At 40.2% G+C, this 25,379-nt stretch overlaps 1 protein-coding gene across 17 annotated transcripts in view; it reads left to right on the top strand.

Moving 5' to 3' along the window:
* The window catches only part of Kank (kank), a 159,716-nt gene that overhangs the window by 130,046 nt on the left and 4,291 nt on the right, over nucleotides 1–25,379 (top strand). For all 17 annotated transcript variants that reach the window (XM_067771170.1, XM_067771168.1, XM_067771169.1 and 14 more), the window contains 5 exons: nucleotides 737–1,322; nucleotides 13,665–14,113; nucleotides 14,177–15,687; nucleotides 22,287–22,955; nucleotides 23,031–23,277. In XM_067771170.1, the coding sequence (XP_067627271.1) occupies nucleotides 737–1,322; nucleotides 13,665–14,113; nucleotides 14,177–15,687; nucleotides 22,287–22,955; nucleotides 23,031–23,277 (3,462 nt within the window). The remainder of the gene's footprint in view (nucleotides 1–736; nucleotides 1,323–13,664; nucleotides 14,114–14,176; nucleotides 15,688–22,286; nucleotides 22,956–23,030; nucleotides 23,278–25,379) is intronic.

Raw genomic sequence — 25,379 nt, 5'->3', positions numbered from 1 at the left:
GTAGAAGAAAGTGAAAAAGTTCTGCAGGGCGCAATCAAAAGCCCTTGGAATCTTGGCAGGAATACTGTTCGCGGTTTACATATATTAACATTTATGGCGATATAATTAAAAGACGTCCACCTATAGAACTAAGACCTACGCCCTTTTAAAATACTCATTAACACCTTTCATTTGATACCCATATCGTACAAACAAATTCTAGAGTCAGCCCTGGTCTCGCCATAAAGGGTATCGCCATAAAGGTGATATCCCTAAATGGCGTCCACCTATAGAACTATGGCCCGCTCCCTCTTAAAATACTCTTTAATACCTTCCATTTGATACACATGTCATACAAACACATTCCAGGGTTACCCTAGGTTCATTTTCCTACATCGTGATTTTCCCTTATTTTATCTCCATAGCTCTCAGCTGAGTTTGTAATGTTCGGTAACACCCGAACTTAGCCTTCCTTACTTGTTTTTTTTTTTGATACTGATGATTTTGATATATCGAAGTCTATATCCATCCCGATTTCTTTATACCTGTACAACAAACCATTATCCAATCAACGTTATAATAGCCTATGTACAAGTACAGCTGGGTATAAAAAAAAAAACGCGCCTATCCACTTCACGCCAGCGTAGCTAATCGTAAAAATGAGTGTTATAGAATAAATATTTGCTTGATAAAAAAAAAACAGAAAAATTTATCACATTACAAATCATAAAACTTCACACATTCATTTCCCTTACAGGTGCCACACGAAAATGACTCTGCCGATTCACCACGCCTACTGCCGCCGCCACCCGCGTCGCACAGCAATAACTTATATACATCTACACCGCGTCCGCGCTCCTCGTCGGTGCCGCGTTACACATATGCCAGCAACAACGGTGCTGGCATGCCGCGCGCTGAATCACCCTTTGGCACTGCTTCATCCACATGCTCCTCAGTGCGTGGCGCCGAAAGTGATGCGCCCTACACCGTTTTACGACAGCGTCAACAAGGGCATCAATCACGACGTGATGCGCCCGAAACGCGCGCTTTTCTACGTGATGCGCTCGATGAGGTATGCAGCGATTTTGAACGTACGCTGGAGCGCACCTCAATACGACGAAAGAAGGCGGTCAGCAGTAATGAACGCGATAGTGGTGGTGGTGGTATGTTAAATGGCCAATTATACGCTTATGGCGTGGCCAGCGATCGCAATAATAATCATCAGTCAAAGTTGGGCGGCGCGAATTGGACGCGCTGCGATACGTTTGGGCGTAATAATGGTTATGATTGTAATGGCAAGCGTTTGTGTTTTGGTTGGGAGCGTTCCGCTGATCAATCCTTGGGTGAGTAAGAAGATTTTGATTGTTGGTATATGATTTAGTTGTAGTGAAACTGCAGATATTAAAAGCTTAGAAACTGCGTAAGGTGACTAAGCGCTTTGGTTAAATTTTTTTTATAAACTTGATAAATAAACTTATTTCACTTTGAGCGCGCGCTTACATTGATTCGCGCCAAAATAGGCAAATATTTAATGTAAAGTTTACATGCCAAACTAGCTTAGCGAATTAACGGTGACAGACACGCCTCGATAGTTTTGAGATGCATTACCCGGCGTTTGTTTGAGTTAAGGCTTGTCGACACCATTGGGTCGTGTCTGAACTCAAATATTTGCCCTAAAGCATAAGAAACAAGTAGAATTTATTTTAATTTTTGTTTTTTGGGCGTGTGTTTTTCGCTTCTTTTTGCTTACATAAATGCAAAAAAAAGTTTCTATTAAATAAAAATGTAGGTCGCTTGAGGTTGGACATGTTAGATCGCGGGCGTGTATTGTATTTAAATTAGATTTTCTGACTCACTTTGTCAATAGAATACGTGTCTTAATACAACCGGCTTTACTGAGGTTACTTACTGTTCCTCGAGTTGCAAATTTTCACTTCTATAAAATTTTGTTTATATATAATTTTTAATGGTCAAAAGCCCACTGTGCGCGCATCAATTCTTCATTTGACACAGCCGTATAGGATTAGCAAGGGAGTAAAATTCTGGCTAAGAGGCAGCTTCCTGCGCGCCGTTAAATGCTGCTCTGAAATCAAAAAATTTGTGCTGCGTGTCGATTCTCTTATCTTGAGCGTTTTCCAGGATTTAGTGTGTGCTTAACTTGGTCTGAAGCAACACTGATAATGTCAACTTGGTTTGCTGTCTCAAAGTAAGCTACATTAAACTTTATATGCGATATTAAGCAGGCGGCTGCCACATTATAGAGGTAGATTGCTGACCTAATTAGACGAAGGTCCTAGACTTAAGTGACGGGAATACTAAAATCAAAATACCTTAGGAAAAATGTTTACAACAGCGTAGCGCTCGATTGTATTTTGAGCAGCCCTCCGAGTTTATTTCTGTCATGAGAAGGTTCTCAATGATTTACCTGTCTTGCACTGCCTTTCAGCGTAGGCTTTTTTCTTTATCTACTGTGAAGTGTATGGTGTCTAGTTATTATAAAGAGTCTTAGTCCCCGATGTGGGTTTCTTAAGAAATCGGCAGGGCACATTTAAATTCGAATCTAGAGACATGCGACAAGGCGACTTCCCGAATATTTGAGATGGTTTTGTATGAATTAAGCGGAGCTTGCCCTTATTGCTTTAACCCTAGAAAGATGACGTTATTTTTTTACCCTAGAAAGATAACGTACGTCCGAGAGACGTGTTCAAGTTTAAGGACCCTAAAGATATAAAAAAAACTTTTATATATATATTTTTTTTTTTAAATCATCTATTTGATATATATTTACACGTTTTAAATGTTTTTTTAAAGAAAAATATTGTTTTTTAATATATTAAAAATTAAGTTTGGCTTGTCCTTACAACAATCAGTCTTTTCGAAGGACCTCAGTTTATAGCAAAAGAATTAAAATAAAAGAATTAAAACAAAATAAAAAATTCAGTTGAATGAATTAACTGTTTTAAACTATACCTAAAAAAAAATATTAGTTAAAATTACCATTTTAGGCAAAAATTACATATAAAATTTGTAGTCACGTAAAAGATAGCGATACGTCTCTTAGGCGTATTTTTAAAAACCAATCGAATATATTTCAGCAAACAAAAAAGTTACTACTGAAAAACACACCCCACTGACAAGCTGGTAATGGTAGCTGAGAAAACTGAGAACGAGAATGTTCTCTCTTTGCGATTGTAGGAGACTGAGAGCAAAATTAAAACGACGTACGTCTCACAGACGTGCGTTATCGCACTAGGGTTAAATGTATGAAAACTTTTATTTGAAACAATTTTAAATTTTTTTTTTATAATTTATTTAATAATTTGGGAAAAATCTAAACAATGTGACATCAGGACGGACAATGCGAGAGCTGATGTCACGTTGTTTAAATTTTTCCCAAGTTATTGAATAAATTATAAAAAAAAATTGAAAATTGCTTAAAATAAACGTTTTCATACATTTAAAGCAATAAGGGCAACCCAGCTTAATTCATACATATAAACAACATTGGCTAATTCTTTGTAGCTCTATAAATAGAACAAAAGCAAAAACAATACCAGTTTCTTTGAGACCGCCTTACCAACAAGCATAACTTTAACACATGATTACATACATAATACGTACCGTGCAAAAAGAATAAAACATGCAAGGAAGGCAATTGGGATAAATTTTACAACCACTAAGACATGACGTGGCTGAATGCGTTTGTAACACTTCAACCATCGTAGGAGTGCGGGTTCAAATTCCACTCCCGGGAGAAAAGGCTTTGAAGAGATTTACGAGGTATAATCGAGAAGGTTTTATGGATATTGATGATGCTTTGTCGGATAGTGCGGTATGTTCCGGAAAAGATCGCAATTAAAATGCTAGCCTAACCGTTACTAGCATTCGTCACTAATAAAGAAGATTGACCATTCGGTTGTAGAAGCCATAAAATAGCGCTGGCAACTCCTTGTAAGATTTGCTCTACACAACACCCTGAATCTCGATATTGTGTAAGTCGGCTACCAAGCTATCTAACCGGTTACAAAAGCTGAAACTTTTCAAAACTTTGAAACCTTCCTTCAATAAAAATTATGACTTTGTTCAAAGAGACATTTTTTGTTTCTTCTGGTCCATTTATATACACGAAGTACTTATAATGTATATAGGAACGATTTTCCGTCATCTCTTGTCAAATTTGGTTTTGAGGCGTTGTGCCATCATCAGTGTCGATTTTCGTTCTTTTCTGTTGTTGTCGTTTGTCCTGTATTTATAGTTCGTAGGTACATGAGCAGGTATTGTCAAAAATTGATGCTTGTGTATATTTAGTTATGTGTATATGCTGTGTGTTCATTCCGAACCGAGGGTGGTTTTTACTGAACGATTTGTGTGGCTGACTGAGGCAGGTAAAAATCCGTAATTTTAGTCGTTTGACCTTCTTTGTGGGTTTGTTGTTTTGGTGCGTTAATTGTTTTGTGTTTATTTGTTGCTGTGTGTTTGTCTCTTGTACCTGCGTGATTACTTTGTTTCTTGTAAACAAGTTTTAAAGGCTCGAATATTGTGTCAGAAATTGTAATTATCTTTTCGTTTATAATTCGTCAGCCTCTTGCTTCTATGTGAAGAACCCAAACTGTTTTATTGATGCTTGCTGGGGAACATCCATTCTCGATCATGTGATTCGCGGAGTTAGACACTGGTATAATGTTTGGATTCCGTATTTTTTGTTGTAATCTCTAATGTATTCTCTGAACCTCGTTCTTATTTGTCGTCCTGTTTGTCCTAGGTAACTATGTTGGCATCCGCAGGTAAGCATGTATACGCCGTGGCTGCTAAACGGATCCTCTGAGTTAGTGCTAGTTCTTAGTTTTCGCCCTAGATTGTTCGATGTTTTGAATGCTGTGTTAATGTTGTATTTTTTAGAGAAGTTGGCCAATTTATATGTTGCTTTTCCAGTATATGTCATAGTTGTCCAGTTATTATTTTCCTTTTCATTATTCCTTTTTGGTTCTCCATATGTCCTTCTGAGCTTATCTACCAGTGCTTTTTTATATGCTTTGTTTGCAGCGATGTTATATATGACCTCAAGTTCTCTCTTATATTCCTCTTGTGTAAGAGGTGTTATTTCAAGTCTATGTACCAAATGCCTTAATGCTGCATTTTTATGCTGTTGGGGGTGATTTGAGGTATTATGTATTATTGTGTCGGTGTCCGTTGGCTTTCTATATATGTCATAGTTAAATTTTTTGGCTTCTTTTTCAATATTTATCGTGAGGTCTAGATAATAGATTCCTCCGCCTTTTTCGGTTTTCATTGTAAATTTTATATTTCCGTACTTATACATTTTTTTATATTTTTATTTTTTATTTTATAAATAGAAAATGCACATATCTGAATATTGTCGTTGAGTTTGATAAAGTTGCTTCCATGATATACATATATATCTACGAAAAAGTGCTCATGATCATCAATTGGAAAAGTTATTTTCTTTAATGAAAGAAATATTAGAACGTTGATTGTGTAATGTTGATTAGGCGGTTTAAAAGTTAATAAACATATTCCTGAGGATAGGAACGTTAATAGAAACACTGTGCAATCATTTGTTACTTCAACTCAGCAAACAAGTTTTTGATAAAAAAAAAATTTAAGTAACAAAAAAAGGTAATTATTAAATAAGAAAGCGATTTTCAACAAAACACCAAAGTACCATTAAAACAACAGAAAATCACGCATATATTTAGATTTACTGCGTACAACGCCTGTCCGAAAAAAAAGGCCAAGAAAGTGCATCAACAGGCAGTATGTACGACAGCTAAGTAGGTACTTATGAGCTGAATGTGTTACGGCGTCATCAGATGCTGAACCAATGACTATGTCTGTGACGTATCTTTTTTGGCATCATCACTGACTATGTGACTACATGATTCATATGCACAATTGTCTTAAGATTGTTAACAAACATTTATCTAGGCGTCGAATTTTTCGTACGTATTTGTTTAGAAACGCAACAAAATAATGATCTTGTTTTAATGGCGGCGCATAGCTGAATATATCTACACAATATTAAGAATTTGTATCATTTTACTAACAATTTTTATTAGTTTACTAATTATTTGGCGCCGCTCATAAGTGCCGATAAGTATCAGTATGTCAAAAATGTTTATTCCCTATACTTTTCTTACATTATATCCTTAATTTGGCGTTTTCAGCAAACACAGCTGTTGATAAGTCCTCGAGTGATAGCTTTCTGAACGCACCGTTGAGTATTTTGGAGGCAGTCAACGGTTGGAATTAACGGCAAACTATTGAGTAGAAGCAGTTTGCGCTACATTCGCTCAGCATGTTTAATCAGCTGTTTGGAAATTCTTTGACATTTAAAAGTGTTAGTCATGAAAACGATTTTTCCTCTAAATATTATAGTCAAGTGTAAAAAGTAATATACGAAATCAAGCAGGTCCTCAGCGAACTCCACAAACAGGCGTCGGACCTTTATGCCTGGAATTGCCCGGTGAATCCAGTACTCAAAGAAAAGTACCCAAAACTTGCGGAAGAGGAACGCATATTCCCCAGGGAAGCGCGAGTCACTCTAGCTCAGCTTCGATCTGGATGCTGTAACAGGTTAAACTCTTACCTATCCAGAATCAATCCCAAATACAAAATTTATGTCCCGCTTGCAATGTGTCCCCACATGACACCAACGATCTCTTTAATTGTAATGTGGAACGAACGCCTCTAATACCCCTCTCATTATGGTCCACCCCTGTTGAAACTGCAAGTTTCCTTGGACTGTTAGAGGATATTAATGATAATTTGTGATCGGTCGCAACCTATTTGATGGGGCGTAGCACTGCTACAACAACAACAAATCATTTTCCTTAAAATTTAAGGATAATTATTTCATTTCACAGTTGGCTTAACTCGCCGTTCATACAACAAAATCTCTAACACTCAACTAACGCAAACATGTTGGCAACATATCAACCCAAACTCTGTTTGCTGAAAGTGCCCATTGCTAGCCAATGTAGCATCCGAAAAAATTACTCTCTCAATTTCCAACAAAAGCTTATCTTTTAAAACCACATTCCAAGCACAAAAATTACTTGAACAAAATATTTCCATGGCCAAAAAATTCCAATGCAAGATGCCAAAGAAACTCAAAACGCTTCGTGATCAGCAAAGAAGAAAGCACGAAATCACGGCTTAATTAGCAATCTATCAGTTGATTGTGAGCGCTCAAACCATTTGAAACGCTTAACACGAATGTGGTTGAGAAATAAATTAAATAAAAATCAAATGTAATAAAATGTAAAAAATAAATTATAAAATCAGTTAAAAGTAGTACAATAAAATAATTAAGAAGTTAACGAAAGAAGTTAAAGACAGCTTCAAAACTCAAATTTAAAATGTGGAAACAAAGTATATAGTCAGTGATTGAAGTCAACAATTAATGTTAATACATAAATGTAGTAATTAAACCAACCAATTGTAGTAATTGCTTTGCGTTTTCGCTGAATTTTATGCTAAAACTTTGCACGACGTTGAATGCAATTAAGCCGCAAATGAAAGCAATTGGTAACAGAGAAATTTCATAGCTAAAGAAACTTAAAATGCTATAAGCAAAAGCTTAATTAACGCTACCCTGCAGCGAAGGGTAGTAGTGTTTAACTAATAAAAGCCCTAGTTTTTTTGGAAACGAAGCTGGTACTTTGAGTATCGCATCAATGTGACGTTGTCCTTCACGCATCACACTCAAGTTAAAACTTGTGCTACTTTGTACGCACCACCTCAAAAAGAATCACTGTAGTCAATAAGGCTGTATAACTCTGCGGTACGCCTGAGTTGATGCCGAGGATGATGCCACTGGAGGTCATATATTATTTCTTAGTAGAGAGAAAGGAATTTCAGTTCAATTTACTAAAGACCCTGTGATGCGAGGCCATCTTCTAATATACAAATTCCTTTATAGTTAGCGGTGTTGCGTAATTGTTTGATACACAAATAAATCAATGAATTTATTGGCTCAGAAACGGAATTGACAAATACTTAAGCTGAATGCCGTCAGTAGCGCACTACTGTTCAACTCACATATTTGCTTCGTTCTGCGTATATTCTATGAAGCCTTTAACATTTCGTTTCATGAAATTGCGCTAGCATATTGCGTTGATAGCAGCCACAGCGCTGGCTGCATTGTTTTCAGCGAGAAAAAAACGCTAATACCCAGCTTTAGTTGCTATAGTATTGCAACGCTTTACTTTTTACGTTAGATTTGCTAAGATAATGTATATTATATTACTTTAAAAAACTCGTTGTCGATATCTATCTTTGCCGCTTCTAGCACTAGTACCGTAGCTAGAACCAAAAACGATACTTGAACCCAAATAGGTTGCAGTGAGCTAAACAGAATTTTACAGCAGCGAACACTAAAATAGCAGTGGTAACTTTTAGCAAATTACGTCAATTAAAAAACGTCTACAAATTTTATAACTGGAATTATTGAAAGCAAGTTCGAAAAGGTTTTAGAAAAAATTGGAACGTTCGCGCAAATTTTCGCAAAATCTTCAAATTTTTCGAGTACGCAGTTTTGTAGTCCAATCAATTTCAGTCTTACAAAGTTCAAGTTATAGATTGATTCTTGACAGTTTTATTTCGAAGGGACGTTTCAGATTTTTTTCATATAATAAAATTTTAAGTTAAACGGTTTTATTGAAAACAATACTTACATGAAGTAATAATAATACTAAAAGCTAGAAAATAATTAGGTAGGTCCTAGGTGCTAGTCATCACACTCGTCATCAATCTAGGGTGTTGATCAGACAATTAAATAAAAGCGTTGGGCGCGTGTAATATTTGTTCCAAATATGAGCCAAATCGGATATCATAGGTCGCTTTCTATTCATGAATGTATTATGTGTCCCAAATATGGGCCAAATCGGATTAGAAATACGATTTTTTTGAATATCTGAACTATATTTCAAGTTTCAAGCTTGTAGCTTATGGGGAAGTTACTTAAATTTCAATTACAAAATTCGTGCCGGTCAGCCAGCCTGACAATTCAAGCTAAATAAAACCGCTGAAAAAAGTTTGCGCCCTTCGTATGGAAGAAAATAAAGAAATTCTCAAAAATCAATAGGAGTTTTGGCAGAACTGTAACTTGTACTACTAAAATTGACTGGGCTACAAAACTTCAGTCAAAAAAATTCAGAAACAGTTAAATAAAAAGTTCCAAGTTCTCGAAAAATGTCTCGACTATTCGAATTTGTTTGAAAATGTTTTTGAGATTCATTTGCATACTCCAAGTACAAAATTTATGTAAGTTTTCGCTTAAATTAAAATAAAACAATCTAATGCATGAAATTTGCTAAAACTTACAACTGCTATTTTCGCGTTCGCTGCTAAACTTGCGGGCGTTGTAAAAGCCGGCAATGAACGTAATTAAAATTTAAATGAAAGCCGCAAAGCCAACTTGGAATCACAGCAAATAAAAGAAAGCAAGAACGTATATGGCGTGCAACGTTCACGTTTCGTTTAAGAGTGGTAGTGAATGTGTGGGCGAAAATGTGTTAAAAAGCAAAAATAAACTTGAAAGTGAAAATTGAGAGATATAAGTATAAAAAATTTAGCAACTAATTACTTATTTTTTCTTTTTCATTACACAGGCCGACAAGAAATTTGACCATAAACCAGACCATACTTTCCTAAAGGTTTTCGATGCGCTGAATTCAAATCTGAACGCAGAATTGCTTTATCACGTCAGGATTTTGAGATGTCCTAACCTAAATGTGCAAAAAACGCCGTTTTTGCCTATTTTTGAGGTTATATATAAACGACAGATTTTTTTTTTTTTTAAAAAGCATACATAGCATCTTAAAGAAGAAGTATTTCTCTTACGAATGGCGTTGAGTTTGCTCAAGATAGAGCAGTTTCGCTAAGATAGAGCAATTTAAAGTTTATAAATTTGCTAATTTTCCTATAGCTGAAAAACCACTGAATTAACGTAGGTATGATGCAGTAGAACAAATACCTCTTACGATAAGTCTTACGATAATTGCTCTATCTTAGCGCAAAAAAAAAAGATATTTGAGCAAACTCAACGTCATTCGTAAGAGAAAGACTTCTTCTTTAAGATGCTATGTGTGTATTTAAAAAAAAAATCTGTCATTTATATATAACCTAAAAAATAGGCAAAAATGGTGTTTTTTACACATTTAGGTTAGGATATCTCAAAATCCTGACGTGATAGAGCAATTCTGCGTGCAGATTTGAATTCAGTGCATTGAATACCTTTAGGAAAGTATCGCCTGGTTTATGGTCAAAAAAATCGGTCTCATTTTGTCGACCTGTGTTATTAATGTGTTCGAAGTTTAAAATATAAAAAAAAAAAATTAAATGGAAACAGGTTATTTTGTAAAAGAGACCAAAAATCAAACTTAAGTGAAAAGAGATATTTATTATCTTAAGTAATTGCGAACTGCTAAAGTTTGTATCTCAAATTAATTGGTGATATCAAAGTAAATAGAATAAAATATATATCATAAATTTTCTACTCATCGTCCTAATAACTGTGGCCTTCACTGTTATACATCATTAGCGCTGCCCTAGTGCAATTAGCGTTAGTTGTGTTATAAGCCATATTCTACCGCAGTAGTCTATATAAAATTAATAGCAACTTATAAATATTTTCCAACAAATAAGTACTAACTCATAAAAAATAATTAAATTTATGTTTCGTAGTTGTTTGTTCATAGAATACTTAAATCGCTATCAGTGCTTGGTTGTCTCAATCGTTAAGAATGACTCTGAACTCTGAACCCGCTATGCAACAAATTGCTCTGTTTATTGGTTCCGATTATCTTTGAAGCTCAGATTTAAGTAGGTTGGAGCATAATAAACAATTATTAACTCAATAAAAAATGTTTACAACGAATAATAACGGAAATCGACACAATGATCGTAAATTGCTTTTTGGCAATGACGGCGAAAGTGCTAAGCGCAAATCAAAACCGAAGCTGAAGAGCATGAAAAATTGGTGGAATAATTGTAGGTATACAAAGGGTTTCCTTAAAAATATCAAATAAAAATACTTATTAAGTGTGTTAAAATTCGCGCTTATAATCACTTAGATATTGTTTATTGTAAATTCGTAGTGGCAAATAACTCGCTATAAAACAGGTTGTACTGAATAAAATGATAAAATGGAGAGACACATTTCAGTTGCAACTGAGTATAATGCATACTGAACTTTAGCAGTACTAAATTTTTGCGCAACCATTCCATAAGTGTAGATATAGTTATACACTTAGCAGAACAAATAAAGTTTAAGTGCACATGTATATACATGTGAAAATACAACTAAGGTTGGATTGTTTCAATTCCTTGCTAAAAATTTATGCTCAAACAGTTTTCTAAAGGTAGCAGCTCTCTGGCCATTCGTTACTTCAATTCTCCCTATCAACTTATTTTGAAAGGTAGTTAGAACGATTTCTGTTACTTTTTACAAAACTTTAAAAGAAGTAGAGCCCCGTTTTCGTGAAGAAATATTTGTGAGTCTCAATTTTACTTGACAAATGACACTGTAAGAAAGGAGTCGGTTAAATAGCAGGAATAACTTTGACTGTATTTATGAATTTTGAAATAAACTTGCACTTATAGTTCAGCAAAGGTTTTCTTTTTCTCTTTTTGAGTATATTCTCTTTTATTTAAGAGTATTTTCAATACTAAGCTTACGCTAGCGCAACGCAATCATAATGGGCCATATGCAAAACCCACTAAACACTTTTCGGCGAAAAATTTAGAATTTCTACCTAGTTTTTAAGTGAACTTTTGGTAACACTATGGATACACTCATGAGGTCATCACGCACCGCCCAGTTCAACTTAACCTTACCTTTAAGTAATCACTACTTCACCCTTTTATGCATGTGGCCTATAATCTCTGTAATAAATTTTGCTTAGCTAGGTAAGATTGAGGGGATCGGCCTGTTCTAAAAAATTGTATTTATAATACGATTCGGTCGCAATGTGCTACTTGGGTAGCTTTCTCAAAATTTTAAGATTTGGTATACTTTGCTTTTCGGACAGTGACCCAAGAAGACAGACCTATATTGTATGTATGCAGTTTTGTATGTATGCAAATTTGCAGTGCAAATTTATATATATATCGGCAGAGAGCGTAAAGAAAGAAGAAAGAGGGTGAAGGTTGAGGCAGGAACAGAAAACGGGAAGAGAGAGTAAGAAGAACTGCAAAAGGGAGTATAAGAGGGATAGGGGGAGGCAAAGAGAGCAAGTAGATGAAAAAGCGAATGAAAAGTAAGCTAAAGAGAGGAACGAATAAGAGAAGTTGGAAAGAAGAGTAAGAGTGGACCATAGAAACTTCGCGAAGTTATTTGGTTTTGAAGAAAATAAGCAAAGGGACTACAATCTAACCGTAATAGGCATATAAAAGAGGAAGAGTTTGATGAAAATGGGGTCAGTTGTTTCAGAATATTTTGTTAACGTGCTGAGCAACTGGGACTCCAAGTTGGCACCGACAAAGAGAAAAATTCAAATTTACGTCCATATCTTTGATGGAATGTAACGTCACACTATGTTGTTGTTTTTTAACCGCAAAACACAACCCGAAAGCTTATGGGAGGTTTAAGGTAAATGGTTCTATATAAATTCGGTATGCCCCGGTGCTAGCAACTTCTAGCTACCCACTGCGATAGGAACAATTTTTCTTCAACACTGAAACATTCGGTTTTGTAGATTTTAGTCACATCTCATGGCAGACATGCCTATCGGGGGAATATTTTTAGCCCATTAACCCTTTCGGTTCAATAGCAATATATCAACAACCAAATTCGTATCAAAACCGCCCAATTCAATGAAAATTAGAGCCATCATTTGTTCCTCAGGCATAGCATATCATCATCCGATTTCTAAGCTACAACCAGGCGAATCCCGAGATAAGGCGATGTAAATTCTGAGATAGGACCTTTTGTGAACAGACAGCTGTCGCTATGCGTACTTTGGTACTCCTATCACCAATCATAATAAATTTTTTAAATTTTAGACCAATAATTCAACCAACAAAGATGCAATTTGCATTTCCCCAAACGCGGTTTCGAATATCTTCCTTCGCTTTTACCACTTTACACTTTAGGGGGTTCAAGTTCTATAATATTATGGTATTTGCAATAAAAAGCAATAAATCGGAACGACAAATGACAATGAAATGTGAAACTTTGACTTGGAACAGACAAAACTTGCCTAAAGTTGTTTGTTAGAGTTAAGCGTTGCCGCTGACGACCTGCTGCTGACTTTGTTTTTATAAATTATTGCATATTTTTTAGATTTGGCTTAACAAAAAGCCAAAAAACAAAACAACGGAAATAACAATAAAGGAATTCATAATAACAACAGGCAGAAGAAGCAGCAAATACGGTTGGTAAGAAACCAGTAAACTCGTAAAACCATTTCAAATTTGCTTCGACCGATTTGTACCGCAGCGCGTTCGTCAGTTGCTTATCACGCGCGCTAATGGAACGTTTGCGCATCAAAATTGTTTTAGTGAAACTGCATGATAAGAGAAAACGTGGGTTGAGGGGGGGGGGGGGGAAAAATAAATATCTACATATATACATAGAGAGTTAGATTTTAAACGTCTATTCAAACAAATTTAATGAAATGCACAACTTTTATATATTTCCGTTCTCCTTCTTACATTTTCAGATTCCTGCGTCGCTGACAATAAATCGCCGCGCTCCGCGCGCTATCTAACTAACACTTCAGCTGCGCCACCCGTCCATCAGAAGCTCTCACCTGCCGAGCAGCAATATGAATCATATGTGCAAGCCACAGTGGCGGCAAACGCTAAGTCACCTGTAGAACAGGTGGTGCCGCCACCGCCACCACCGCGTAGACATGCGCCGCCGCCCAGTAGTTTGTTGAGCTTCAGTAACGGTGACGCGACACCTACAAACAAGGACGATGTCGACAGAAAAGCAACACTTTTGGAAAGTTTTACACCAAAATACGCCTCCCCCCTGCAAACAAATGGCGCGGAAACTAGCGCTGCTACTGACGCACACACGCTATTTAGTATACGTCAACAAATGGCGCTGAGCTTGAAACGCATGAAAGATTTGGAAGAGCAAGTGAAGAGCATACCCGAACTGCAGGTTAGTTGTGATTGGATTGAAAAATTGCACTTCATATTTAATTGCTTAACCTCTTTCCTCTAGCACGAGCTCACAAAATTGCGCGACGAAAAGCAACGTTTACAGCAATCACTGCAGCGCAAGGAAGACGAGCTGCAGCGCGCTCGTGAACCACTGCGTGCATCTGCTTCACCTAGCCCGGCGGCGAGTTTGAAAAATGGCTCACCTGTACAGTTTACACCTCAACGTATCAGTCCTGTTTCATTGGAAAGTTTAACTACGCGTTTTCGTGCCAACTCATCCAGCTCTGAGCGACAGCTGCGTACGACACCAATATTGAAGCGCGATGTAGCGACAATGTGCGGTTTGCATGCAACGCGCGACATTGCTGTCGGTAGTCCCGTGCATATGATGAGAAGCGTAGGCACTAACCCTGCACAACAGCTGCATAATATTACCGATACGCTGCACACAAAATATGAAATGGAAGAGCATACAGAAATTGCGATAACGCGTTATGAAGAAAGACGCGCGCTGGAGGAACACAAGGAAACCGCGCATATGGGTACACAAAGGTATGTGCCGCGTTGTGTAGACAGCCTGACGCAAACATCGTCCGAGCCAAAAGTTCAAAAAAGCAATGCCAGCGTAATGGCAAGCCCACAAACGCGCGAGGCTTACGTAAGCTGCCGTCCAGAAGTGCGCTCTATTGCTTCTTCTGAGCATACAATTCTACTGCCGCTATGTGAAAAGTGTCGCGCTGTTAAGCGCAGCATTGCATGCAGTACCGAAGATAAAGGTTTTATCAAAGTCAAATCGGTGTCACTGAAATTACTCGACTCCCCTGGATTTTCACGCAGCAAAACATTTTCGTTGGGTGAACATGAACGCCTTGGACGTATATACAAATCCACAGGCACACAATATACGCCAGTTTCAGTACATAGCAACGGTTGCCAAACTGCCATGACATATGTGCATACAATTGGTGTACAATGTTCGCCTGAACAACGCAATGCGAGCATACAAAGTGAAGTCGAGCGCGCGATGCAGCAAACAGATACGCGTGACTTAATACGCCTTTGTGCTACACAAATTAGCACAGAGGAATATGTGCCGCCGCCGCCACCAGCAGCACCACCTGAGAAAGAAGAAGCGCTCAGACCAATGACACGTACAACTGCCAGCAACACAGAAGCTCCACGCAGAGTTGATCAAGGTATCAATACGTTACCGCCTGCAGCCATACGTCACACTGCAGCGAATACAGATTCGGTGCGCAAGCGTGATGTTGGCTGCGGTGATGTTGTCAAACCTCATATATCTATTGCCTGTGCTGATAATTACTGTGATTCTTGTAAGGATGCGATTAAGAATTTGGCCAAAGATTTCTCAAAAGTTTTGGCGTCACAATCGCCACCCACGCCGCGTGCGCGCCCGCCAGGACCAGTGCGCAGCGCATCCATGGATTCGCGTATACCGCGTCGCACGAATATACCACCAAGTCCTAGTCCGGTGCGTCGTCCTTTCCAGCGGCAAAACACATACACAATAACGACAACGTCGGAGAAGCAAACTTCGAATACAACAAAGAGGTGAGTTGATATTAATTATTTGGTGATTATTACGCGTGTTAGGTGTGTTACTTTGCTAAGAAGTTTTTGGTGAAGTGGTGAATGCACTCTGATATTTGGCGAATTCATGCATTCCACCATAGAATTCACTACTGAATTTTTATTTGGCAGAGGAATAACAGAATTCTGTGCATGGAAATGATAACATCTTTTTGTTTGTATTTGTATGTGTGTAAAGTCTGTTAATGAATTTTACATTGGTCACATTGGCCCACTTTATTGCCCTGACCTGCTCCACTAACCTTTTGGCCCACTCCATCTATCTCGGCTAGCACTATTTATGTATTTTTGTGGTGACATTACAGCGGTCAAATATTTATTTTTATAGCTGATTGGCGCATGCGCACAAAAAATTGTATGCGCTCAGGGCATACAGAAAGTTAATGCTGCACAGTGGGCAATTTCAAGAAAATTTGTTTGGGTACGAAATTTATTATTATGAGTTCATTATCAATCATTATTATTTGGCGCTTAACCGCGTAGGCAATTCTTTTTGAGTAACAAATCACGCCAGCTATCCGCGTGTCGCTATAAATGATTACTATTCGGAGCACTAAGGGAGATCTAGTCTTCATCCACTTGTCTCTGCCAATTTAGTGCAGATCTCACCTTTCCTCTACTTCCAAATACTGGTGTTGGACGGATCTTCTTCGACTATTCGCATAAGATGATCTAGCCAGCGAGCTACATTGGGCTTTCATTTGTTGGAATACGTTCATAACTGCGTAAAGTTCCTACAGTCGATCAATTTACCTTCTTCGATACTCCCAGTCGACTTCACAGACAGGACCTTTTTATCTCGAAAATTTTTATCTCGAAAACTCCAAGGGCGCCGATGATTCCGAGCTATGTATTAGTACCTGGCCTGACGAGGGACTTATCAAAGTTTTTTTTTGCCAACGTATTTGCATGAATTTTAGAACCCCAAGGTTATTTTTTTTTAAATCGAATGTGATATAAAATCTACACCGCATAGATAGATAAAACAAGCTCTTTTGATGTCGTAGAGCTAGTCAAAACCTTCTTGCTACAATCGGCTGGAGTCGCTAATAAAAAATATAAAAAAAGTTAATACTTAGCGCTACTCACCTCTGAGGAGTTTAAGGGAGCCTCTCTTGCATTTTGCGTCGTTCTCCTTTTTAATTTTTCCTACAAATTGGCGGGGCGGCACTTTTATGTTCTATGCCGAATTCGAACGACATGTGCAGGCACATGAATCTTCATTGAGAAGATTTTCTAGGCAGAAAGTTTGCCGAACCAGTGCATTTTTCTAATCTTAGACGTGCTCTAGGTAGAGCCGCGCATTTCCATAAAAATATGAAATAAGATTATAGCTGGCAGTTAAAGGTCTACTTAGAAGCCTTCGGTTATCAACGTAGTCTGGCCAGGATGCTCCAGGTACTCGCTTACTTTCTTTGTGCTTCGTTGTGCTGTTATTCCTGCACTTGTTTATGTGGAGCTCATCGTGCCAGTTCATCAGCATTCTCATTACTGTCGATTCTCTCAAACGTTGCCTGGATGTCATAAACGACACAATAAAATGAGAGATTATATGGCCCAAAAGTAAAAGGCTCAGTAGGTCATGACGACAAACCAATAAAACTGATCTCAAATTTCTGTGCGTGATGTCAAAAATCGTGATCGTCTTGGAGGAGATTACAGATAAAGCTATGCCTTGCTAAGTATCCTTCGGGCACGCAAACTTCCAGTGTGGTATGCGCTTATGTACAGAAAATCTCACGTAGGCATGTATGAATACGTTGTTGTTGTTGTTGTTGTTGTTGTAGCAATGCTCGCCCCACCTAATAGCCGCGACCGATCACAAATTGTCATCAATATCCTCTAACGGGAGTCCAAGGAAACTTGCCGTTTCAACAGGGGTGGACCATAAGGAAAGGGGTATTAGAGGCGTTGGTTCCACATTACAAATGAAGAGATGGTTGGTGTCATGTGGGGACACGTTGCAAGCGGGGCATACATTTTGTATGTCGGGGTTGATTCTGGATAGGTAAGAGTTTAACCTGTTACAGTATCCAGAACGAAGTTGAGCAAGAGTGACACGCGTTTCCCTGGGGAGTATGCGTTCCTCTTCCGCAAGTTTTGGATAATTTTCGTTAAGCACTGGATTCACCGGGCAATTCCCAGCATAAAGGTCTGACGCCTGTTTATGGAGTTCACCAAGGACCTGCTTGTGTTTTTTCACTTCATACGGCTGAGTTCTCAGGTGCCGTATTTCCTCAAAATGCTTACGGAGATGACTCCTTAAGCCCCTAGGCGGTGCTGGTTCATCAATCAGATGTCTGTTGGGATGCCCAGGTTTCTGGGTATTCAACAGGAACTGTTTGTTCAGCATCTCATTTCTCTCCCTGATTGGGAGTATTCTCGCCTCATTATGCAGATGGTGTTCTGGGGACATAAGAAGACAGCCCGTGGCGATTCTGAGAGCAGTATTTTGGCAGGCCTGTAGTTTCTTCCAGTGGGTGATTTTTAGGCTTGGCGACCATATGGGTGACGCGTAGCACGTAATCGGCTGGCTAATTGCTTTGTATGTAGTCATGAGCGTTTCTTTATCTTTTCCCCAAGTACTGCCAGCGAGGGATTTGAGGATTTTGTTACGGCTCCGAATTCTGGCAACAATTGCGGCTGCGTGCTCACCAAAATGTAGATCCTGATCAAACGTCACGCCCACGATTTTGGGGTGTAGGACAGTCGGTAGCGTAGTGCCATCGACGTGGATGTTCAAAATGGTCGACATTTGGGGCGTCCATGTTGTAAATAAGGTCGCGGAAGATTTAGTCGGTGATAATGTCAGGTTTCGCGAGGCGAAAAAACTGGAGAGATCAGGGAGGTAGCCGTTTATTTTATTGCATAGCGCATCGATCTTTGGGCCTGGGCCTGTGGCCATTATTGTGCAGTCATCGGCGTAGGAAACGATTGTGACTCCTTCCGGTGGTGAAGGTAGCTTAGATATGTAGAAATTAAACAAAAGTGGGGATAGGACACCACTCTGTGGCACCCCTTGTTTAATTCTCCTTGGTTTTGATGTTTCGTTTCTAAATTGCACCGATGCCTGCCGACCACCCAGATAATTTGCGGTCCACCTTTTAAGACATGGGGGAAGGGTAGACCCTTCCAGGTCCTGCAGTAACGAGCCATGGTTGACCGTATCGAAAGCTTTTGATAGGTCTAGCGCTACGACTACTGTTCTATGGTGGGGGTATTGATTTAAACCGCAATTTATCTGGGTGCTAATGGTATTTAGCGCGGTGGTAGTGCTATGGAGTTTTCTGGAGCCATGCTGATGAGGGGCTAGCTGCAAATTTGCTTGGAAATAAGGGAGCAAAATGGCTTCAAGCGTCTTTGCCACTGGCGATAGGAGAGATATCGGACGATACGACTCACCTATGTTAGCTGGTTTCCCAGGCTTTAGTAGCGGGACCACCTTGGCCATTTTCCATTTCTCAGGTATGACAAAGATAATAGGTAAAAGGTAAATATTTGAAACCCTCTTTCCCTAGGCTTTTAAGCATCGGCATGGCTATGCCGTCTGGGCCCACTGCTTTGGATGGTTTAGCACGACCAATGGCGTCCTCAACCTCTTTAGCGGTGATGGTGATTGGTGACGCGGTGAATTCGTGTTTATGTGTCGACCGTAGGATGCATTATATATTGTCGGCAGAAAGCGCTCGCGCATTTTTTCGCGTCCGACAGCACTTTGTCGCCAAAGGCGATGGAAACTTTGTCTTTGTGCTTAGTCGGATTCGATAGGGACTTTACGGTGGACCAAAGTTTACCCACACCGGTAGAGAGGTTACAACCTCTTAGGTGCTCCTCCCATTTCGCCCGCTTGTGTTCATCCACAAGCAATCTGATGCGTTGGTTTATATCCCTTATTTGGGGGTCGCCTGGATCAAGCTGTCTTATAAGGTCACGTTCTCTCGCTAAGTTTGCGGCCTCCGCCGGGAAGTGGGCCGGATTTCGGGAATTATCCCGGCGGCTATGAAATGTGCCGAGGCGGATTTAATGACCTTACGGAAGGCACGCTCCCCTTGGCGGGCATCAGTCGGGATAAGGAGGGCAGCAAAGCGCCTGTCTGTAAAGGATTTATATTCTTCCCACTTTCCTTTTTGAAGTTTATGAAAGTGCGTTTTTCAGTGACGATAAAGTCGGCGGTACGCTCAAGCGAAATAAGTATGGGCAGGTGGTCGGATGCCAATGTTACCATCGGCTGCCAGTTGACGCAGTTTACGAGTTCTGCGCTCACGATTGAGATATCTGGCGAGCTGTGACAGCTTCCTACCATACGTGTGGGGGCGTCTCCGTTTATTGTGCAGAACGTCGTTTCTTCTATTTGATCCGCCAACATCTCACCCCTACTGTCCGCCCGCAAATTTGAATGCCATAGATCATGATGGGCATTGAAATCACCTAAGATAATGCGATTGTTGCCAGTGAGTAAGGCCCTAATATTAGGGCGGTATCCACTGGGGCAACAGGTGGCAGGAGGGATGTAGATGTTGATGATTTCCAGGTTTGCATCGCCTTACCGGACAGATAGGCCTTGACGTTCTATGACATTGTCCCTGCGGTCGATGCCAGGATCAAATATATAATATTGCACAGAGTGGTGTATGATAAACGCGAGACCGCCTCCATTTCCGCTCTCGCGGTCTTTCCTGTGGACGTTATACCCAGAGCAGGTCTGCAATGCGGATCTTGCTGTGAGTTTAGTCTCATGAATCGGAGCAATGCGGATGTTGTGCCGCTTCATGAAATCGACTATCTCCGTAATCTTCCCAGTTAGTCCATCACAGTTTAACTGCAGGATTCTGAAGTGCATAAGAGGAGACGTCGCCACTCTGGGGGTAAGTGACGGGTGACTACGCCTGGGTTGTGGAAGGCCAGGACGCAATTGCTGTTGTGGCCCTGGGACTGGGCGTCCTTGGGCAAGCATTGGGGTACCCGGATGATTTGGGTTTGCGACCTGGCAGCATGGTGCGCTGAAACCCGTCGGGGGGTTGCCGTCGCGGAGACCAGAATATCTAGGAAAATGGCACAACCCAAGGCAGGAGCTGCATTGGGCGGATGTCGCAAACCTATATATTCTGTGCTGGCAGACGGTGCAAACGGAGGTAGGGACTAAGAGTCTGTTTCCCTGACCTGCACGATTGCTGCCGGAAAAGAGGGGGGAGAAGACGGGGGCAGGGGCTGATGCTCAGCATTGCTACCAACTCTACTACGAAGGTAGTAGTTATGAGTGGTATCAGCTGTTTGAGTTGTTGGCGCCGTGGGGCGCGAGCAGCAGCGGGTACTTGTTGTGGCTTGCTGAGCAGCGGGGCTACTGGAAGGTAGTGGGGGGGGGGGGGGCGCTAAGGCGTAGACTACGGGACGCCCTTGGGCATGAACAGTAAGGAGCCACAAAAGATTTATAAAAGTTACGTGGACGTCGGGTTTTGGGATCAAGCCCAGAACAAACTGTCCGATGCAACCATCACTTGCACGAGACACACTGAACAGAGTATGACCGTCCTAAAAAGATTCTTTTCCGGCAGATGCAGCAAAACCATTTCTCAGGACCGGGGTCAGGAGACGGACCCGGATTGGATTCGATGCCTTCCCGGAGTAAGAGAATATGGAGCAGTCCTGCTGCAAGGAGCTGCTGGGAGGATGACAATTTGTGGGAGGGACGATACAAATTAGATGGGGTCACACTGAAATGACAGTCCTTGGTCGGGAAAAATCCCGAGTCGCTCCGGTACATAGAACCGACTGCCTTGGGAAGCGTATGAATACGTTCAGTGGCGCCAGTGCATAAAATGCTGTAAACTTTCTAGAGGTCTTCCGAAGAGACTCACACCGCATTTGTTCAATTCCGTCGCACTACCTCGTTTCTTATCAAAGATCGAAAAATAAGCTTAGAAAGCAAGCTCTTCCCCCTATTTCTCTGATTACTAGTCTAGCCTTTACTTGGTATAGGTGATAAGGTTAGTTGGTTAGTAGGTCGTTTGACATACCTCGTAAAGGGATTAAATATATATTTTTTTCCTTATTTAGTCATATATCTGTAATACGAAATTTTAGCCATTTCATACCACTGTGCCGCATCCACAAACGCTGCAACGAATGACCTTCAAAGTAATTTTCTCTCCCACAAAGTTATTCCCCAGCATCTTGAGTAAAACTGAAGAGTTGCTATTGTAGTTCTTGTCAGCAACGCTTCCGCAGCGCTACACTCACGTACATGCGGACGCAGTCAAGCGCGCTTAGCTTCTTTGGATTATTTTTTCTTTTGCTGCAGTATTAAATTAGTTATTAAGTGTACGTGAAAACTAGTTTCGGCTTTAATTGTTATTGTCCATTTCAAAGTTAATAAATATTTAGAGAATGAACATTTGAACTGAATAAAGGAAATGTTTTCAAGTCTTAGCAGCTTCACTTGCTATCCGCTGATAGTGAGTGGCTGTTCCGCGCTCTTGTTGACGTATGTGATAAGGAAACAGAAAAAAATGTATATTTCTATTTCTTTTTTAAAAACTCACATTTTATTATCCTACTTTCAGTTCGCTGCACGAGAAACCACCGTCGTTAGTCAACTTCCTGCCTCCAGAGTCCGCCAGCGAAACACAAAGTTTCATCACCGAACCCACCACTGCTGCACCGTCTAAAACCAATGCATTCATTACTGCCCCCTCATCGGCTGCAAGTTCGTTTTGCGCTTCCGATGCAAGTCAAAAATGCATAGCGTCCGAAGAATCTAGCAAAGCTGATGAGCCCAAACCGCTTACACCCAGTCTCGATGGATTGATTGTGCGCGAGGAGAAGCGTGTAAGCATCGGTTGGTCACGTGATGCATCACCGCGCGCTTCACCATATCGGTCGATGGAGAGTTCTTTTAATGAGAAATTAAAGGAGTCAAAATTAGAAGAAGTACAAGAAGCGGCGAACACTGTTGAGTCACAGAAAAGTGCACAACAGGAGGATAGCGCTGCTGCGGCAATAGATGTATCAAAGGGCGCGCGTCGTAAAACAACAACACTGAAATCTAGTCAAATACCAAGTAAACAGAAAGATAGCGTGCAAACTACAAAAACAACAGTAACCACAACATCAACAACAAATCAACTGCAGGCACAAGAGTCAAAGAAAGAAGCGAGCGCTGTGGAAGAACGTCCACCCTCCAAAGCGCTGCTACAGAAATTAGCAATGGTTGAGGCGGAACCACGACAAAAGTGAGTTATCATTTGCTAAGTTAATTTTAAACTTTTGTTGTTATTTAAATGTATTTTGTTGCATTTCGTTGCTAGATTCGTTCCGCCTGTTGAAATGCTAAATGCGCTGAAAACTATTAATGCCTCGCTGTTGAAGAAAGTTGATGCACAATCTCTGTCGGCGACTAGCCTAAAATCTTCGAAATTGGTGATCCAGCAAGAATGGTTTCGCATCTCTAGCACGGAGCAAGCGAATCCTCACGAGGTAGAAGATTATTTGGATTGCTTTGAGGAAATGTCCGTGGCGTTGCTCGAATATTGTGTGAATATGGTGGATGCTAATGTAAGTACCTGCTAGAAACGTATCTTAGTAAATCCAGGCTTAAGCCGTCACGTTCCATTTCCACCATTGTATATAACGACTAAGTAGTGCGCAGAGGTGGCTAGAGGCACTGTGGATCGAAATTGATCTGGATACTGTAATGTTAAACTTTTACGCATGCAGACCTATCGGCATATGAGCATAGCTCGGTAAAGCTCTTGCAACTGCAGTTTTCAAGCCCAAGTTTAGATTAAGGATACGGTTGTACTTCTTCATTGTTCACGCAGTATTTCTAACCAATGTAAAAGATGCTGAAAACAAATCAGAGGAACCCTTGGCTTGGAGAAGAAAACACATCACCAGATTTTTTTTTTGGTGTAGAGCGAGTTGTCTTCTCTTGGTATTTAGAAGTTGTCTGTTATTGCGTGGAATAAGTGACTGCACCCTTTGCTGAACTCTGCTAGTTTCATTCAGACAGTTCAGTGGCACATAGCAGAGAGAATCGCTACCAGCTGGACTGTGGTCATGTGATCTAGTTATTTTTGCGAGCAGGCTTTCAGGCTAAATTTGTAGAAATTATACAGGACAGGAACCTGTTGTCAAAATTTAGTACTGAAGATAGTGCTTAGAGAAAGATCTCGGTTGCCGTGAACTGCTGTAGCCGTATACACAGTCTTCACAATTGCGATTTTCATCAATCAAATTATTCCTTTATCTGATAGAACCAATAACCCTGGTTGGTATCAGTGGCGCTCTAAAATCAAGATCCACTGTGGTTCTGAATGTGGTTCATTGCTATTATTGCGACTTAGTTATATGGGGGAATATGCTCTCTGAATTTTGGCACATTCTTATCAAAAACTTCGGCAGATTATTGTGTGACAAAAACTGCTCCATGTGCGCACTTCAACATCTTTATTTCCTATCGAGAGAGATTTGAGGAAAGACTCAACTGGGGAAGTGAACATGTAAATTGCTTCTTTGATGGGGCGAAGTTTTAAGGTGAGATCGGTGACGGGACTTTTTTTTAGAAGCTCGAGGTAAGCCACTCCATCCAGCTGCCGGATTACTGCAGTGCTTACCAAGCGGAAGTCACCGCTATTAAGAATGCAATGGATGGAATGCTATTCAGTACTACTAAGGTTGCAAGTTTCAACCTCTACTAGGATAGCCAAACTGCAATAAAGGCATTGTGTTCAACTGGGTTTCGGGATATAATAATTTCGCGGAAAACCTTCATGCGTTTCTCTTAGCCCGAATGGGTACAATGGGCGGCGTGTAAAAGCCGCGGAGTTTGGGTGGCCGCCTGTGGTCTGTCCTTGTAAAAGCAGTCCCCAAGTCAGCTAAGTTAGCGCTTGAAAGATGCCATATTTATTAGGATAGCAAGTTATTTTTGGCTTAAACTGGTTGTTGTTGTTGTTGTAGCTGTAAGGATACTACCCGAAGGCCTGGGGGTAAGGTACTAGCCCGACCATCTCGGGGACCATTTGGTATGACCACATGAAACCTTCTTGGCCATACTGCCCTCCCATCCCCTATATCCATCAGGAGTTCGGGGTCGCCAGAGCCTCGGCTGTTAATGAAACAGGATTAACGGGTAGGTGAGGTTGACAATTGGGTTGGAGAAGCTATATATTGCGCTGACAAGCCCTAGATAGGATTGCGCTACACAATTCCTTAAATCAATTTTGTATTTTAGTCGCATCTTTCGACAGGTATATCTACCGCGCGTATATACTAAGCCCCTTATCCCGCTTGGTTAGCTTAAACTGGTTATTACGCGATGGTCTGTCGAGAGCATTAACCCCAATGCTAACGCTCATTTATCTTCGGTTATAGATCTCGAGATACTGGAAAACTCTTAGTGCATGGAGGATAAAAAGATGCAATCATCGGATCTATTCATGCTTAAGTGGCTAGCTTTCGTCAGAACTAAGCGAAGAGGAGGATATATCCAAGGCCTAATTATAGCTGTTTTATGTAGTATCCCAACTGGCCATCATGTAGCTCAAGTGGGTCTCTTCTACCCGAGTATCTACGAAACAGTCTCACTTCCGCTCTAAAATACAGTTCAGAGTTTTCCTCGATTTACATACTATATTACCATTATTATGAAATTTCTG

The sequence above is a fragment of the Eurosta solidaginis genome, chromosome 3 (genome assembly GCF_040869045.1).
Source record: "Eurosta solidaginis isolate ZX-2024a chromosome 3, ASM4086904v1, whole genome shotgun sequence".
In the NCBI taxonomy this organism is placed as follows: domain Eukaryota; kingdom Metazoa; phylum Arthropoda; class Insecta; order Diptera; family Tephritidae; genus Eurosta; species Eurosta solidaginis.
Note: the sequence above shows the minus strand (reverse complement) of the source record. Positions and strands in the feature narration are given on the sequence as shown.